The sequence below is a fragment of the Nanorana parkeri genome, unplaced genomic scaffold, assembly GCF_000935625.1.
Source record: "Nanorana parkeri isolate BGI_ZX_2015 unplaced genomic scaffold, ASM93562v1 scaffold1061, whole genome shotgun sequence".
NCBI classification, from domain to species: domain Eukaryota; kingdom Metazoa; phylum Chordata; class Amphibia; order Anura; family Dicroglossidae; genus Nanorana; species Nanorana parkeri.
The window spans coordinates 167,688-183,881 of NW_017307329.1; the positions used below are offsets into that span (position 1 = coordinate 167,688).

The 16,194-nt window shown below is 43.5% G+C and overlaps 1 protein-coding gene across 3 annotated transcripts in view; it reads right to left on the reverse strand.

The window, feature by feature from the left end:
• GALNT10 (polypeptide N-acetylgalactosaminyltransferase 10) overlaps positions 1–16,194 on the reverse strand; it is a 208,357-nt gene that overhangs the window by 156,360 nt on the left and 35,803 nt on the right. The window contains exon 2 of one of the 3 annotated variants that reach the window (XM_018567554.1): positions 465–475. The exons of the other annotated variants lie outside the window; for them this stretch is intronic. Within the exon in view, the coding sequence (XP_018423056.1) occupies positions 465–475 (11 nt within the window). The remainder of the gene's footprint in view (positions 1–464; positions 476–16,194) is intronic. 3 annotated transcript variants of the gene reach the window in all.

A 16,194-nucleotide genomic window follows, 5' to 3' on the forward strand; every position in this document is an offset into this window, starting at 1 on the left:
GCCAGTTGGACTCCTGGAGACCTGGGCTAATGTTTGTGTGTGAGTGCAGTGGTCTAACGCTCTACGGTCCAGCCCGACATGGTATTTTAACCCTTTAAGAACTTAAAAAAACTAAAAGAGCAGCATTTTTATTACTGTATTTGCAGTCTGGCTGTATTACAGTGATAAACAGCGAGGGTTCAATTTAAGGACCTAAATGTGATCAGTCCTGCTAGACGGACAGATTGTTAGAAGAGGCAGAGCTATAAATACTTTCATACTTTACATTCAGCTTTATGAGTCACAATGGCAGCTGCTCCATAAAATCCCGATTCAACATAGCTGGATGCTATTAAAGTACACCTAACACTGCTACTATGTCTACATGTACCTTTGCACAGTATCTTGACGACAGTAAAGAACCATAAAATCATGTCCACTAATAAGCAAATTCTAATTTGTGCCAGGGAAGTAGAAGAGAGTACCCCGATCCCCCCTCCGCCAACTCCCTATTGTTTACTAAAGCAACACCTTATGTTAAAGATCAGCAGAGAGTAGAAGAGAGCAAACAAGCTCTCAATGTTCTTGACAAAAGACCAGATTTGTATATTAGTGTTCTTCACACACTGTATAAAGGTCCATGCATGTTTTTGATTAACGCAGTCCATTTAGCTTAGCCTTTAGGACACACAGAGCACAGACCACCACTCCAATCTATTCAAACCTACCCCGGAATTCAACCTTAACCTAATTACATTTACTTTGCTAAAGCTTTGTGAAAATCTTGTTGCGGTGGATTGCAGTAAACATTCTGAACTGATCCGAGCTCAACTCAGGAGTTAAATCTTAAAAATACATTCAAGTACCTTACCTATTAACAATACTGAACCTTATTTGTCCATCACTAAGCTGTAGATCCTTAAATTATCTCTGTGTTGGTACTGACACTGTCCTTCGTTCTGGAGGGGGGCTACTTTTGTTCCCCATGGTCCCTGTGTGTGTTGTAAAGTAGCCACCACTCCAGAAAGGAAGGACAGTGTCAGTATGACTGTATAGATGATTTAAGGAGCTACAGTGATACCCAAAAAAGTAAAATTTTGGTTAACAGTAAGGGTACTTGAATTTATTTTTAAGGTTTAAATCTTGAGTTCAGTGTCACATGAAATGACTTTTATGTACGTAGATAAATTTCATTTATTCGCTGAAATCACAATCATTTCAGATGCTACTAACCACCTTCAGATCGGACGATTCCCTTCATACCAGACTAGTAGGCATGCTACAATTTGTTGGCTTCCCAACACCTAGAAAACCATGGCTTACCCTTTCCTGAATGTTGCACTGCATGATACAAAGAGGAAAGAAACGACGAAGAAACATGAAAAGGACAGCTGTACTATCAAAGTGAAAATATATACATGAAAAGGACAGTGTTTTCAGCCATCATTATCATGAACTAGAATCCGGCACGCCATCAAAGACAGAACTAAGCGCCTGAATAGTTGTGTAATAGTTTTCTTCACTTTTGACAACTCTGGCTCCCTCCTCTTTACTTTTAAGTCCAAATATAAAAGACTTGTAACAGGTCGCGAGAGCATATCTGCATTAATTTCCCCCTGTTGCAAGTTTTAATGAGACCATTTCTCAGTCACTGCACACGGCTGCAACGACACATTTGTACTGACAATGCAGAGAACTTCTGCAGCCTCTTGTCAAATCAAAGGGATCGCCTTGCATAACAACCCCTTTCTGTCACTTCCCATGTTCAGGTGCTCATCATCAAAGTCTACGAGGCAACTGGGTAGAGAGGTGTTATGCTGGTAAGCTAATTATTTTCTCCGCTGCACAAAATGGCAAAAGGTGAGCTGTGCATACTAAAAAAAAAGCATGCCCTTTCTTCTAAGGTGCATGCGACTCTCCGGAAAACGGTGGGGGGAAAGAAATCTATAAAACAAAGAATAGTAATTAAAGCTGAACTCCAGGCAGATAAAAGAAGACACAAATAAATGCCGCTTTGCAATCATTGGTAGGGATGCACCGATACCAGCTTTCTGGCATCGGGTACGAGTAGCAGTATTTTTGTTTTTTTTCTTGTGCCCCGTTTATCAGGAAGTCAAGCGGCGGATAATGACCCGTCGCCTGGCTTCCTGATTGCCTGTGAAGCCGGTGTTCTATCGAAAGAACACCGGGTTCAGAGGCTGCCTGACCAATCAGCAAGTCATGAGGTGCTGTCCAGCTTCTTGATTGGTCAGGAAGCTAGGCTGCAGGGCAACAAGTAAAGTTGGCTTCCTAGCCAAGCAGGAAGCCGGGCAACACATGACCCGCCTCCCGATTGGCTAGGAAGCCGGCTTCACTTGTTCCTAGGCAGCCTGGCTTCCTGACCAATCAGGAACCCGGAAGGTGGACCATTATGTGCTGTCTGGCTTCCTGATTGGTTAGGAAGCCAGGCTGTTTAGCAACACCTGAAGCCGGTTACCTAGCCAATCAGAAAGCCGGGAGATGTGTCATTACCCACCGCCCGGCTTCCTAATTGCAAAGGAAGCCAGCTCCATGCTCCCTCGGCACTGCCAGACAGAGGGACATTTCCCTCTGAACGGAAGTTCCAGTATCGGAGCATTTGGGCAAGTACTTGCCCAAATATTCTGTATCGGTACATCCCTAATTAATACATTATTAAATGTATGAAAGTGAGTGAGTGACAGAGAGATTAGCTCTTCACTGTGCTTCTTCTCCTATCACTGTCCATTCACAGGCTGGGACGAATCTAGGACAACCTTGGCTCAGAGGAAGTGGGTTGAATGAAGCTGGAGTTCAGCATATGGCAGAAAAAAAGTAGAAAGCACTGTGGGGGAAATCTCTTGATTAAAGCTATATATAGCAGCAAAGGCTGGTTTGTTATTTTATCTTTTATTGGGCTATTTATTTGTATCATGTTATTTGTGGCCGGAATCCTGCTTTAAAGCCTGCCTCCCAACAAAACCGTTTTTGATTATTTGTGGATAGAGTGGGGAAGGGTTAGAACCTCTATCAGGTTTGTTTTTCTGTTTTCTGCATCCATGCTGGGGAGATCACATTCCTAAGCCAGTTACATCCAGTTTGTTCAAGTGCAGAAAGGTGCCACCAAGACATGAAGTGAAAGGAAAAACTTCCCAACAAGGATGCAGACTGAAATAAAAACTTGTTTTCTGTTCAAATTGTTCTCTGATCCTTCCAAAAGAAATCGTTTCCTGTCCAGCCTCAGTGTTCCCTGGAAAGAATTCACAGGCTGATAACTGATTTCAGTTGCTGCACTTTAAATAGGTTCCCTCGTTAAATATGTGCTGCAATGAAGAACCCACTAGTTCTAAATATATAACAAACATGAAGACTAACCCTCCCTTCCCAGGAAGTACTTGCTGCTTCAGTGCAAGCAAACCACCAGGAACATCGGCACTCTCTTACCTCGAGGCAGCTGCATTCTGCAGCTACGTACACTGAGAGAAGCACCAACGTCGGCATATGGCCAGTAGCTGAAGAATATCAGTTTTCACTGCCAGTGCTAGTGCAAGTATGCTCCTTCACAGCAGATCCCTTAACGTGAACACATGGAAAGCCATTTATATATTTTCCTAACAGAGACTAAGGTTTAACACAAACCCTCACTGACCTCTGTAGCTGCAGCCACTGTAGAAAAATAATTCTCAAAGTGCAAAACAGAAGTACTCACTGAAGTCATTTACAGTAAGTCAGTCACTTATCAACTCAGCTCACCCTCCCAGCAGCTCAAGTCTCCCTGCTTCTTCCTTCCAGGCTTCGCCCAGGCAGCTCAGCTTCGCCTCCTTTGCTGTTCCAGCAGGGACTTAGCAGCTTAGCTCCCCCTTCTTCACTGTGCCAGCAGTGACTGAGTATCCAAGCTCCCCCTTCTCCCCTCTCCTAGGGGTAACTCAGCTTCTCCTGCCCCCCCCCCTCCTAGGAGTAACTCAGTATCTCAGCTCCCCCTCCAAGGAGTAACTTAGCATCTCAGCTTCTCCTCCCTCCTAGGAGTAACTCAGCATCTCACCTTCTCTTGCTCCCCCCTCCTAGGAGTACCTCAGCATCCCAGCTTACGTTGCTCTCCCCTCATTGGAGTAACTCTGTGGGGGTGATTTACTAACCTAAACACACGCACGCACCAGGTGCGTGTGATTTTCACACAGCAAAACGTATTTATCAACCAAAAAGTCTCTAAAAGCATATTTCCACTAATGCCATATATGGAAAAATCATGCACATGATGCATATATAATGCTGCTTCACAGTTTAGACAAAAATGGTTAGCTCATGCATTTACATTCCTGCATTCATCAACACAAGCAACACAACATAGAGCTAATTTACACAACATCACCTTGCAATTCATGCTTGGCTTTGCACAGCACACCTGCTGGGTGTGTACACATTACAAAGGTGTTTAGATTCCACCCATAGATCATGCTGGGAGGGAACACACTACAGAGGTGTATACATGTTCATGGTGTGTTTATAAGGTTAGTAAATCAACCCCAGTATCTCAGCTTCTCCTCCTAGGAGTAACTCAGCATCTCAGCTTCTCTTGCTCCCCCTTCCTAGGAGTAACTCAGCATCCCAGCTTCCCCTGCTCTCCCCTCATTGGAGTAACTCAGTATCTCCTCCTAAGAGTAACTCAGCATCTCAGCTTCTCTTGCTCCCCCTCCTAGGAGTAACTCAGTATCTCAGCTGCCCTTACTCCCCCCTCCTGGCAGTGATTTAGAAGCCTTCCATCCTTCTAATCTCTTATTTAAACATAGAGCAGGTGCTCTAGAAGAGAGGACCACAGTGAACTGAGCTTCTGAGAGGACTTAAAGGACTTCAGTGCATGTGCTGTGATTCTTGAGGATAAATTGCTTCACAGTGCCTTTAGCCACAGAGGTCAGTGAGGACTTGCTTTAACGTTCCTTTACTGCTTGTTAGGAACCTAAAAATAATTGCATGTCTATAGTCTGACCATATGTTTTTGTGTTTAAAAAAAAAAAAAAATCTTGTCTAAAAACTGTCTACTGAACCGGCAGAGATAAAAATGTTAACTGTCAGGGATTCTTCTTCTAGAATTTACCTTTTAGTTTGTTATTTCTCGTCGCCCCATTTGTAATGGCCTTTTTAATTCTCTATTCTCACAAATGTCTACTAATTTCCCACTTTACAGAAGTAGCATGAAACAGACAGCTCATTATAGATAATAGTTGGTCAGGAGTTCCCAGGCGCAATACCAGATCTATGCTTTGTTATCCCTTAATATAAGACAAATTCCCCTCATGACTCTAGACAGGAATCAGCTCATTACCTGTTGCTGTTCTTACAGAACCCGATTCATTCAAAGGTCTGTATTTCTGCAGCTATGGCCAGTAAAGCTCCTAGAATTACGCTTCAAATCATTGTATTTTAACCATTAGGGGCTCTCTAATTATGAATGTGCATGCATTAGCTAACGCAGAGTTGCTTAAAGTGACAATAAATTTAGACGTTAAATCTTAAAAATGCATTCACGTACCTGAACTATGAATGAAAATGTATCTTATTTGTGTATCACTTGGCTGTAGATCCTCAAATTAACTCTCAATTGATGCTGACACTGTCCTTCCTTCTGGAGGGTGGCTACTTTTGTTCCCCATGGTCTCTGTGTGTGTTGTAAAGTAGCCACCGCTCCAAGCTCGCTCCCGTGATGGACTACAATCTCAAAACACATTAGTAAACTAAACGTGAGCTTGTAGTCCATCACAGGAGTGAGCTTGGAGCGGTGGCTACTTTACAACACACACAGGGACCATGGGGAACAAAAGTAGCCACTCTCCAGAAGGAAGGACAGTGTCAGCACCAATTCAGAGATGATTTGAGGAACTTCAGTTGAGTGATACACAAAAAAGATACATTTTTGTTAGTAGTTCCGATACTTGAATGTATTTTTAAGATTTAACTCCTGAGTTTAGTGTCACTTTATCACCCTCTATATGGCGGAAAGCCCATGTTTCATTACTCTGGGCAATACCTACGTGCCGTTATTAGAAATTTTCTTTAGTTGACCTGCATGCTTACAAAAGAATCCATAGATATAGCTGGCTGAAGTTATATTCACATCACAACCTTTTCCCACCCTCTCCCACATTGGTCAGTCAAGTAGCCTATCATATAGAACAGTGGTCCCCAACCCCCGGGCCCGCGGACCGGTACCGGTCCGTGGATCAAATGGTACCGGGCCGCCCAAGGAACATTAAATTATTTCCATTTTATTTACTGTGGTGTATTTCTCTCGGGTTTGTCCGACTTTCCAGGAAGAGAGGTTAACAGGGAGCTGAGAGACGTCACCTAAAGCCACACCAATACCACGCATGCGCAAAATATCGTGATATCGGGGCGGTTTTAGGTGACGTCTGGAGCTGAACGGCTGCAAGCGGCAGTGGCGTTGTAGCTTTGGTAAAGTTCCAGAGGGCCGCGGTAAAATTATCAAACGTTGACCGGTCCACGGCGATAAAAAGGTTGGGGAGCACTGATATAGAAGGACCAAATAGAGAGGCTTGTGAGGCAGGGAGGGGTGGGGGTCAAGCATTACTTTTACTGGTAACTGAACACTGTTGGGGGTGCATGGCTATTCTCCACTATTAGGAAGGGTAGTTAGTGCATGGGGCTGCTGGAGACATGGAGTAATAGATGATGCTTGCTGTCAGCTACATGTTCCACAGGTTAGTTCATGTTTTTTAAAGGAGAACTATAAGGTGAGTGATTTTCACTCAACCTCATAGTTCGAGCCGACGTGCGACAATTAAACTGTCACACGTCAGTTCAATAGATCGGGAAGTGAGCGAACACATACCGTCGCTCGCTCACTTCTCGATCATCTCCCTGCAGGGGACGTGTCTGTCACTCAAAGCTCCCTGCAGGGAATCCCCCCTCCGATCCTCCAGCACTGACTGGCGAAACGGACAGGGGAGGGGGCGGGTACAGCTGGCTCTACCTCTAGATAGGCAGAGCCAGCTGTCAATATCGCAGCTGGGTGGATCTCGACAATAATGTCGGGATCCGTCCCGCCTGCGGCGGTCTCAATATACCGTGAGCTGAGCTTTGGGTCACAGGAGGACACTAGTTTGTGTCCTTCCGTGACCCTTAGGAGAACTACGGGAACACTTACCCCATAGTTCTCCTTTAAGGCCTCTTTCACACGGTCCAATCAGGAGGGAATCTGTGCAGGGATCCCCTGATGATCAGAATGGATGTCATTGTCGTGGCATCCGTGTCTGTGTAGTTTTTTTTACTCCATCTTGAAATGGAGAGAAAAATTGACATTACCAGACCCATGTTAGTGTATAGGCTTCCAGATCTAAAGGGACGGGCGTCTGTTTACATCCGGGTTACCCCAGATCCGGCACAATCAGGTCTAGCGAAACAGATCGCTAATTTGTTTGATTTTCCGGACCTGGCCGGAGCTGGGGGCAACTGGATGTAAACAGACGCCCATCCAATTACATCTGGTTGCCCATACACTGACATCGGGTTTACAATCAGGTCTGTCTGAAAAACTGACAGGCAGACCTGATCCGAAAGCATGTGTGAAAGTGTTTGCTTTAAAAATAAGGGAAATGTGTCTTTCTATCCTTAAACCAAAAATAAAAGCTCACAAATGCAAAGTGAGTGTGGCAACGCCTGGCAGCCGCAGTGAACATGTTACAGTACGTAAAATTAGGCAGTTAAACATAAAGGAAATTGAATGAGACTGGAACAATGTTGTCCTTTAATGTATCTACATTTATTTTGTGGCACCGAGGTTCTCTGCTGCCAAAGTGGCATCCAATCTAACCTGTCAGCAACTTGGCAAGCCTTAGCGAAGTTTCTAAAATATACGATGTACATTGTGATTACTATGCAGCGCTCTGGTCTCTAGGACTCTGTGCAAGGAACTGGATTGTGAGATGACTGCAACTGTAGCAATATGTTAAGGAAAGGCAATTATTATCAGGTCAGCAGACTTTTTTTAAAGTTCTTTTCAGAAAGTTCACAACTTTTTTTGAAACATTATGACTGCAATGAACTTTCTAATGCTCAGTGATAAAGATAATGCCTGGGAAAGAAGGTTGGAAAGATGGATGTGTACTCTGTTCTTCCAGTGATGAAGGGTTCAATGTATGTTTTGTCATGTTCAAAGCATAGTGTAACCCTGTGTTCCATCCTGTTTGATTATAACCATGGCACTGGTAAGAGGTCAGGCTGTGGGAGAGTTAGGTGGTACAGATATTATTTTAGGGAGATAGACAATGCAGAAGAGATGGAAACCAAAAAGATGATGAGAGACTTGAAAAATGCGGTCAAGACTTTTCACCTGATTCAGCCCTGGTTCTCCTTCCAGTATGTTCTCTGTAGTTTGCGCTCTCATCCTTTCAGCATTACGGAGTAAAGATTCAATTGACACCCAATTATCCCATAGCCTTGTAAAGTATAGCTATAGTGAGATTCATAGTTGAAGTGGTTTATGCTTTAAGTATTAAAGTGAACCTGAACTCAAAAACTGAAGATTTTTTTTCTTATAGGGAGCATCTAGAAATGTTAATTATGCCCAAGACGCACTCTGCAAAGTGTACATTAAAACAGGAGCACAAAAATAAGCTCAAACATAATACACTTCCCAGTCCCAGGTACTCCTGATCTGTAGCCTCATAGCTGCATATCTGCAGTGTGAGATCATCTAAAACAATGCTGCTTCTCACTACTATTGAGTGAGATTTGTTGGTGTCATTACTGTGCTGCTCATTGTTCTCCTTACTGGAGAGGAAGATGTAGCTGGGGACCTGCAGTACAAGGATCTCCCTGTTTCTACTTCATTCATTTTGTGGATCTGTGCTTTCTCTGCCTTTTCTGATGCTTCTTGAATATTACACCATAGATATCAGATCATCAATCATCAGGGGGGGAAGCTCTGACAACAGATAGCCTTGCTCCTCTACCAAGATGGCCACTTCACACAGTGCAGAACGATGCCAGTAATGGAGAAACAATTCTCTTTAGGGAGTCTATAGGTAATAGTGGTGACTAATACGTTGCCCTCTGCTTGCCTTATCTGGGCACAGAACCAAAGTTCAGGTCCTCTTTAGTCGTTTAGAAGTGGGTTACTAAAACTCTGTGCATCATTATAAACTGCATTTATATGTAAAAATAAACATGGTTTTTACCTGTACCTTTTCTTTAGTTATAGGCAGGGAGGTATAAGAACCTATGCTCTTAGTGCTGTCTTTGTCCCCAAAGGAGAAAGGTCCCCTCTCCCTTTCCATCCCAGAGATTGCCGACACCACAAACAATAAGTTAGGGGATATCCCTACAATAGGAGAGCCATCAGCAATAATAACTTGACAGATGTTCTAATCCTTCCTAACTGTTACATTTTCAAAGTCAAAGATTTTTTCCCTCCACCCAATGTTAATGAAAGCACTTACCTTAAAAGGAGAACTATGGGGTTAGGGCTTTTCCCCATAGTTCTCCTTAGGGTAACGGGAGGACACAAACTAGCGTCCTCCCGTCACCCTAAGCTCAGCATACCGCGAGCTGCAGCTCGCGGTATAATGAGACGCCGCAGCTGAAGCGGATCCCGACAATTATGTCTGGATCCGCCCAGCTGCGTGAGTGACAGCTGGCTCTGCCTGTCTAGAGGCAGAGCCAGCTGTACCCGCCCCCTCCCCCGTCTGTTCCGCCAGTCAGCGCTGGAGGATCGGAGCGGGGAGGGGGGAATACAGCCCCTCCCCTGTCACGGCAGAGAGCAGTGACAGGATCGAGAAGTGAGCGAACGCCGGTATGTGTTCGCTCACTTCCCGATCTACTGAGCCGACCTGTGACAGTCTCGTTGTCACAGGTCGGCTAGAACTAAGAGGTGAGTGAAAAGCACTCACCTCATAGTTCTCCTTTAAATGCTATATCTTAATCCGGTCTTCTTCTTCTGTCCTGTCGTTTTCATCTGTCCCTCCAGCGCTGCTGCGGGTCTCCGATCCAGCGCTGACTCCTCTGTGTTTGCTGGCCCTTCCTGTCATGCAAGTGCACGCCTCCATATACTTACCTTGTGTCTCTCCTCGTCTCCCGGCAGAAAATGTGAACTGCAAATGCGCCCAAGAAAAAAAGAAAAGGCTAGTTGCACTCCTTACCGGTATGACCCCGTGATCGGGGAGGGGTGCTCGGAATGACTGCGGATGGCGCCGCCAAATACAGATAATTGCAGAAACGTCACCAGCACACCAAATCCTTATAGGATCAAAGTTCGTAGATTTTATTGCAAACTCATGTCAGTTACACAAGCGCTTTCGGGGCCACACAGGGTCCCTTCATCAGGCATAGCAAATGCGCCCGCCCCAAAATTTTCACATTTTTGGACAGGAGCGTGCGGGAAGACACAGGTAAGTTTAAAGCCTTTTTTTAAAAAAACTTTTTGCATATATCTATTGCTTGCTAGCAGTAGATATAGGCAAAAAACACCGGAGGGTTTAATAACCCTTTACGTTAAGTCAGGGTTTCAGCATCGCACATCACACATGCATTGTGGTGTGAACAATTGCGTTTGATGTGCCCTAGCGGTGACTGGCATTGATCCAATGCAAAAAAAAGACTAATCCGTACTGTATGTGTGAATAAGCCTCCGTTATCACCAGTCAGTTCCCAAGCTATAATCACCAGGTAAGGAATAGCCTTAGAAAATAACTTACCAAAATGAACGCATTCATTTTCCTTTTTCAGGCTGAAAACACCTGTTGGTCTGAACCTACTGATCCTGCCAGTAACAAACTTCTTGTGCTTAGGTAATGCTCAATCACTTTACTGTATCTATGAAGAGCTGTCACGCTAGGCTGCTCCCTCCTGACTAAAACCGCATAATTTCCCTTCTTTCCTTATCTTTATGACATAGGAGGAAGGTGTTCCCTAGTTTACCGAGGTGAATTTACAAGCTTATTGGCTTGCTTTGCAGGATAAACAAGTCTTTTTTGAATATATACAGCAAAACTCCTTCATTGGCTTTTTTAACAGACAAAAATAAAGTAAATAAAAGAATATAACTGTAAGGTGTGCACATACTTTAAGCTCTGTGCAAGGAAAAACAGTTTCCAAGCTTCCAAGTGTGCATTGTGTGAGCCTAGGAAGTTAACAAGGTAGCGCCTGTCAGATTGCAGGAGACCATTGACCCAAGCTGAAATGTCAGGCTCAGACATTGGTAAAATAAAGGCGCAAACATAAATCTTTAATAAGTAAAAAAAGAAAAAATGTGCTACAAGGATACCAAATGTGCAGGAGGTATCCCAAGATCAGATCCCTAAAGAACCTCACTCTGACAAAATGAAGGACAGAAGGGATAGAGTTAATGAAACAATAAAGTCCCCAGTAGCGGGACAGTTGCAATTCAAGACAGGCCTGGTCAGGCACGCAGATGTAATCCGTAATTACTTCTACTGCAATATAAAGCATATGTTCAGAGTTTGTCTGGAATGTGCTAGACGGAATGGCAGTCCTGCTAACATACTTCCCTCTACTATTTTACACAACACCAATGCTGCTAAATACATGATCCATTTTTAGTTCTCATGGTTTATGTTTTAGAGGTACATGCAATGGATGGATTCCTTCAAGCAATTTAAGGATCCATATTAATAATTCACGAAAACTACTTGCGGTATGCCACAAAACATCTTTGTTTTAAAACAGCCTTTCTCAACCGTATTGCCAGAGGAACCATTGGAATAGTTTTCTTGCCTCGGGGAACCCTGCTAAAAAATAATATATGTACAGCTCATGGTACATTAACCTGATCAGTAAGTTGTAGGTACAATAATAAATAAAAGAATAAGGAATGTGGTGTACCTAGCATCTCTGACACTCAGAGCGGATCATTTTATTAATATCCTCCTCCTATATGACAAAATTGTTTTTAGTAAGACTCATGAATTAAAATAATGGCCAGGAAAGATAGTACTGTACTGTGTAAAGATTGTCCCTTTACATTGGTGTTCAGTGGACAAATGTTCCTTTGTATTGGTGTGCAGTGAAGAAATGTTCTCTTACATTGGTGGTCAGTGAAGACATCTTCCTTTATATTGGTGGTCAGTGAAGAAATCTTCCTTTATATTGGTGGTCAGTGGAGAAATGTTCCTTTATATTGGTGGTCAGTGGAGAAATGTTCCTTTATATTGGGGGTCAGTAGAAAAATGTTCCTTTGCATTGGTGGTCAGTGGAGAAATGTTCCTTTGTATTGATGGCCAGTAAAATAATGCCACCTTATTGCCACATTAGTGATCAAAGAATATAAGGCAAGTTGACATAGGTGGTCAGTGTAAAAGTGCACCCTAACAAAGGTGGTCAGTGGACAAGTACTTCTTACATCGGAGGTCAGTGAGAAGGTGCCCCTTTTCCTCTGAGGTCAGTGGAAAGGTGCTCCCTTATATTGGTGGTCAGTGCGACAGGTGACCCCCTTACATTGGCGGTCAGTGAAAGGACTCCCTTACAGCGAGGCTCATTGAGAAGAATGCCCCAACCAATAACTTAAAAGGTTATTGGTGTCAGTGGTTACTTACTTAACAGAAAAGAGGAGAGGCTCAACTGGTCCCACTCCACGGGCACTGTAAAGTGACATCAATCCATGCTGGAACTATGCAGGCACCATCAGGTGAGAGGTCAGTGCACCACACATGACTGCTCGTGGAGCCTCTAGCAACCTCTGGGGGAAACCTAGTTGACAAAGGCTGGTTTAAAAGCACTTTAAAAAAAAAAAAAAAAACACTACTAAAAATGAGAAATTCTGTGAGCTACACAGGTGCCGGCACCAACCAGTGTGCAATTTTCTGATCAGTTCCAAGTATGGATGATGGAAAATATTGGCTCAAGCTTTGTTGCATGCAATGGTTAGCATGTGTGGACCACACACACACAATCAATATTTAATCAAAGACAGGTTTTATTTTCTGCTAACGTTATCCCACATTAAATATTTCAATTGGAACCAGTAAAAATGCAAGCCAAGCATTCCTTGGGTCCAAACGCTGCCTGCCCTCTTCAGATCTTAGAACCCATATACGGTAACACAGAATCAAGTGACAAGGGATGAAGCTCAATGCATGACATCTGAACGACCCAGTGAATCTGGCTTGGTAGACTCAGTAAAACTCCTATTAAGAGTAAACAGACTGGAACCCTCATTTTTTGTACATTTTCAGTGTCTGCAGTATAGCATTAGCAGCTCATTGATTTTACCTGTTGCCAGGAGATGCTGATGAATGAATAATAAAAAAAAAAATCTACATTCTGCATTGTTGGCTTCACAAGGAATGATTATTTTCTACAGCAGGGGTAGCCAAACGCCGGCCCTCTGAATGTGGAGCAACTACAAATCCTCGAAGGGCTTGTTCACACAAAATGCAGACCACATCTCAGTTTTTTAGCGTGTTTTTGACGCGTTTAGGGCTGTTTTGCAAAAAAAAAAAATATATATATTTTTTTTTTAAAGTTTAAAATGGGCTTTTAGTGCATTCCAGTGCGTTTTTTATGCATTTGCATGCGTTCCAGAGCAGGTAAAATAGGGCTTGCTGCAGTTTTTTTTACATGCTCTGGAACTGAACGCTGCAGTGTGAACTAGAGCCCAAATTACCATTGGAATACATTGGACGAAGTTTTGATCCGGTCTGTAACTGCACTGCTCCTGGAACGCGCTGACAGCCACAGGCATGACTACCAGAGGCAGATGTATGGTGGGATTTGTAGTTTTACTACTGATGGAGGGTCGGCGTTTGCCTACTGGAGTTTCACCATAGCTGGAGGACCAGAGTTTGCCTACCCCTGTTCTACAGCAGTGTTCTATGTGTGTGGTCCACAACCTGTCTTCCCACAATCTCCATTATAATAAAAAAAATATCAATTTTAGGGGAAATATGTATTAACTATAAACTGGCACTCGCCAGGTCAGCAGGATCACAAGGTGAAGACAAAGAAGAAAAAAGCCCAAAATAAGAAAACTAATACAGCCACCACATCTGAGTACCAGTAAACTGCAATATACATTTTTATTCATGTGCTTGGAAATGCCTTAAGGATTAAAACCCTGACTCATAGGTAAGAACATACAGTATCACATATAACCTGCCTCCCTCCCAGGATTCAGGTAGCCAATGCCCCTTAAAAATTACAGTTATCACCCAACTTGTAAGTTTTTCTCTAGTTGTTGTCAATGCCACTGGCTCCTAAAATAATGCTGCTGGCTCCTGGATTGTACAGACTGAAGACTGAAGAATTAGTCCACCCCTGCTCTACACAGTAAGTGCTGTTTTTTAAAGTGACTCTAAAAAATATATTCAAGTACCTTAACTATGAACAAAAATGTCCCTTATTTGTGTATGACTCATGTGTAGATTGTCAAATCATCTCTGAATTGGTGCTGACACTGTCCTTCCTTCTGGAGGGTGGCTACTTTTGTTCCCCATGGTCCTTGTGTGTTATAAAGTAGCCACCGCACCAAGCTCACTCCCATGATGGATTACAATCTCACATTTAGTTTACTAATTTGTATTGAGATTGTAATCCATCATGGGAGTGAGCTTGGTGCGGTGGCTACTTTATAACACACAAGGACCATGGGGAACAAAAGTAGCCACCCTCCAGAAGGAAGGACAGTGTCAGCACCAATTCAGAGATGATTTGAGGATCTACAGCTGAGTAACACACAAATAAGATACATTTCTGTTAATAGTTAAAAGGTACTTGAATGTATTTTTAAGATTTAACTTCTGAGGTTAGTGTCACTTTAAACTTTACTATAGCCACAAATTTGCTTTAAGGCTGTGACACACTGCACACGCGGTGGCGCGCTGCCTTCGCGAGCAGTGTGTCATGTAATTTTCTCCCCCCCGGCATGTCTGCTTGTGAGATGAAAAATGTCATCTTCAGCCAATCAGTATAAACCCGCACGTCAGGATGCGATGTCTGGCCGTTTGTTACGCACAAGGCAATTGGCTGAAGGTGCAGTCAATCATCTGCCTGCACTCAGCTCACACACTGCACGCAAAGCTCCGCGCTGGACAGCTTTGCTTCGCTCTCTACGCCTTTGCGTGCAGTGTGTCACGGGCTTTAATGCGGCAGAGTTCTGTTAACCTGAAACACCACCTCTTTCCCAGTAAGACCCTTTCCATCCCCTACTGTGTCATTGCTATTGGAGAACCACCACCATGCACACTCGCAAGTGGATAAACCTCTCTTTATGCTCATGATAGGGAGGAAACTAGGACAGTCCATATGTGTTTTAGGCTATGTCTATGTGTATCTATATAAATGATCAGTCCACTCCTTACTCTGAAAAATAAAAAAAAAATCTATAAAGAATATTTTCCAAGAACAAAAGCCGCTGAGAAATCTTTCTTGCATAGAAAACAAAAGAAATGACTTTAGTGTCGCGCAGCGTGATACAAGAGAGCAGCTCTGCCTTCATAAGCCGACCTTTCAAGTAGATAAAACAGGGAGTAGGTTGGAGAAATTTAGTGAAGAACTCCAGACAGCCTCCTGCAGGGAGACTGAATCCGCCGTTTACTGCAAATGTACTGATGATGCTGAAAGCATAGCGGAGGAGCTGTACTAAATGTACACCTGACTATGCAAAGTACAACCTATGCAGTATTCAAGACCACTGCTGGCCACACACATTTAATCGTATGTCAAGGCAAAATAAAAGAAAACAAACATGTTTAGTACATCTCTACAATACATGCACATTTCCCATGTTTTATCCCTTTAACCCTTTCGCTGCCCCGGACGTATTCCCCCACCACACCGCTGTATATACTTTTCTGCACTCCCCTACAGATCTGTTCAGCTGCAGGAGGGAAGAGAATCCCTGTGTAAGTTCCAAGTCACTCTGCTCCGACCTTACGCAGGGCTAATGACACGTTTCTTGCCCCCACATGACCCTGGGGATTAGAGGATAGGGTCTACGCCTGCACTTGTGCCATCATTACCATTGGGACTGTCGCTACGGTTCCTGGAAATCAGAAAACTCAGAGGACAGACAGACACCTCCAGGCCGACCATTCCGGCATTTATACTGACCTTTTTCTTAGATGTTCCTACCGATATCACTGAAAGAAGGCATTCCCGGCTCCTAACACCTGTCTTCTAGCTGCTAAACAGGACCGACTGGCTCTAAATGAATGCATCTACTCCTGATTCCTGGTCCTTGAAACTGATACT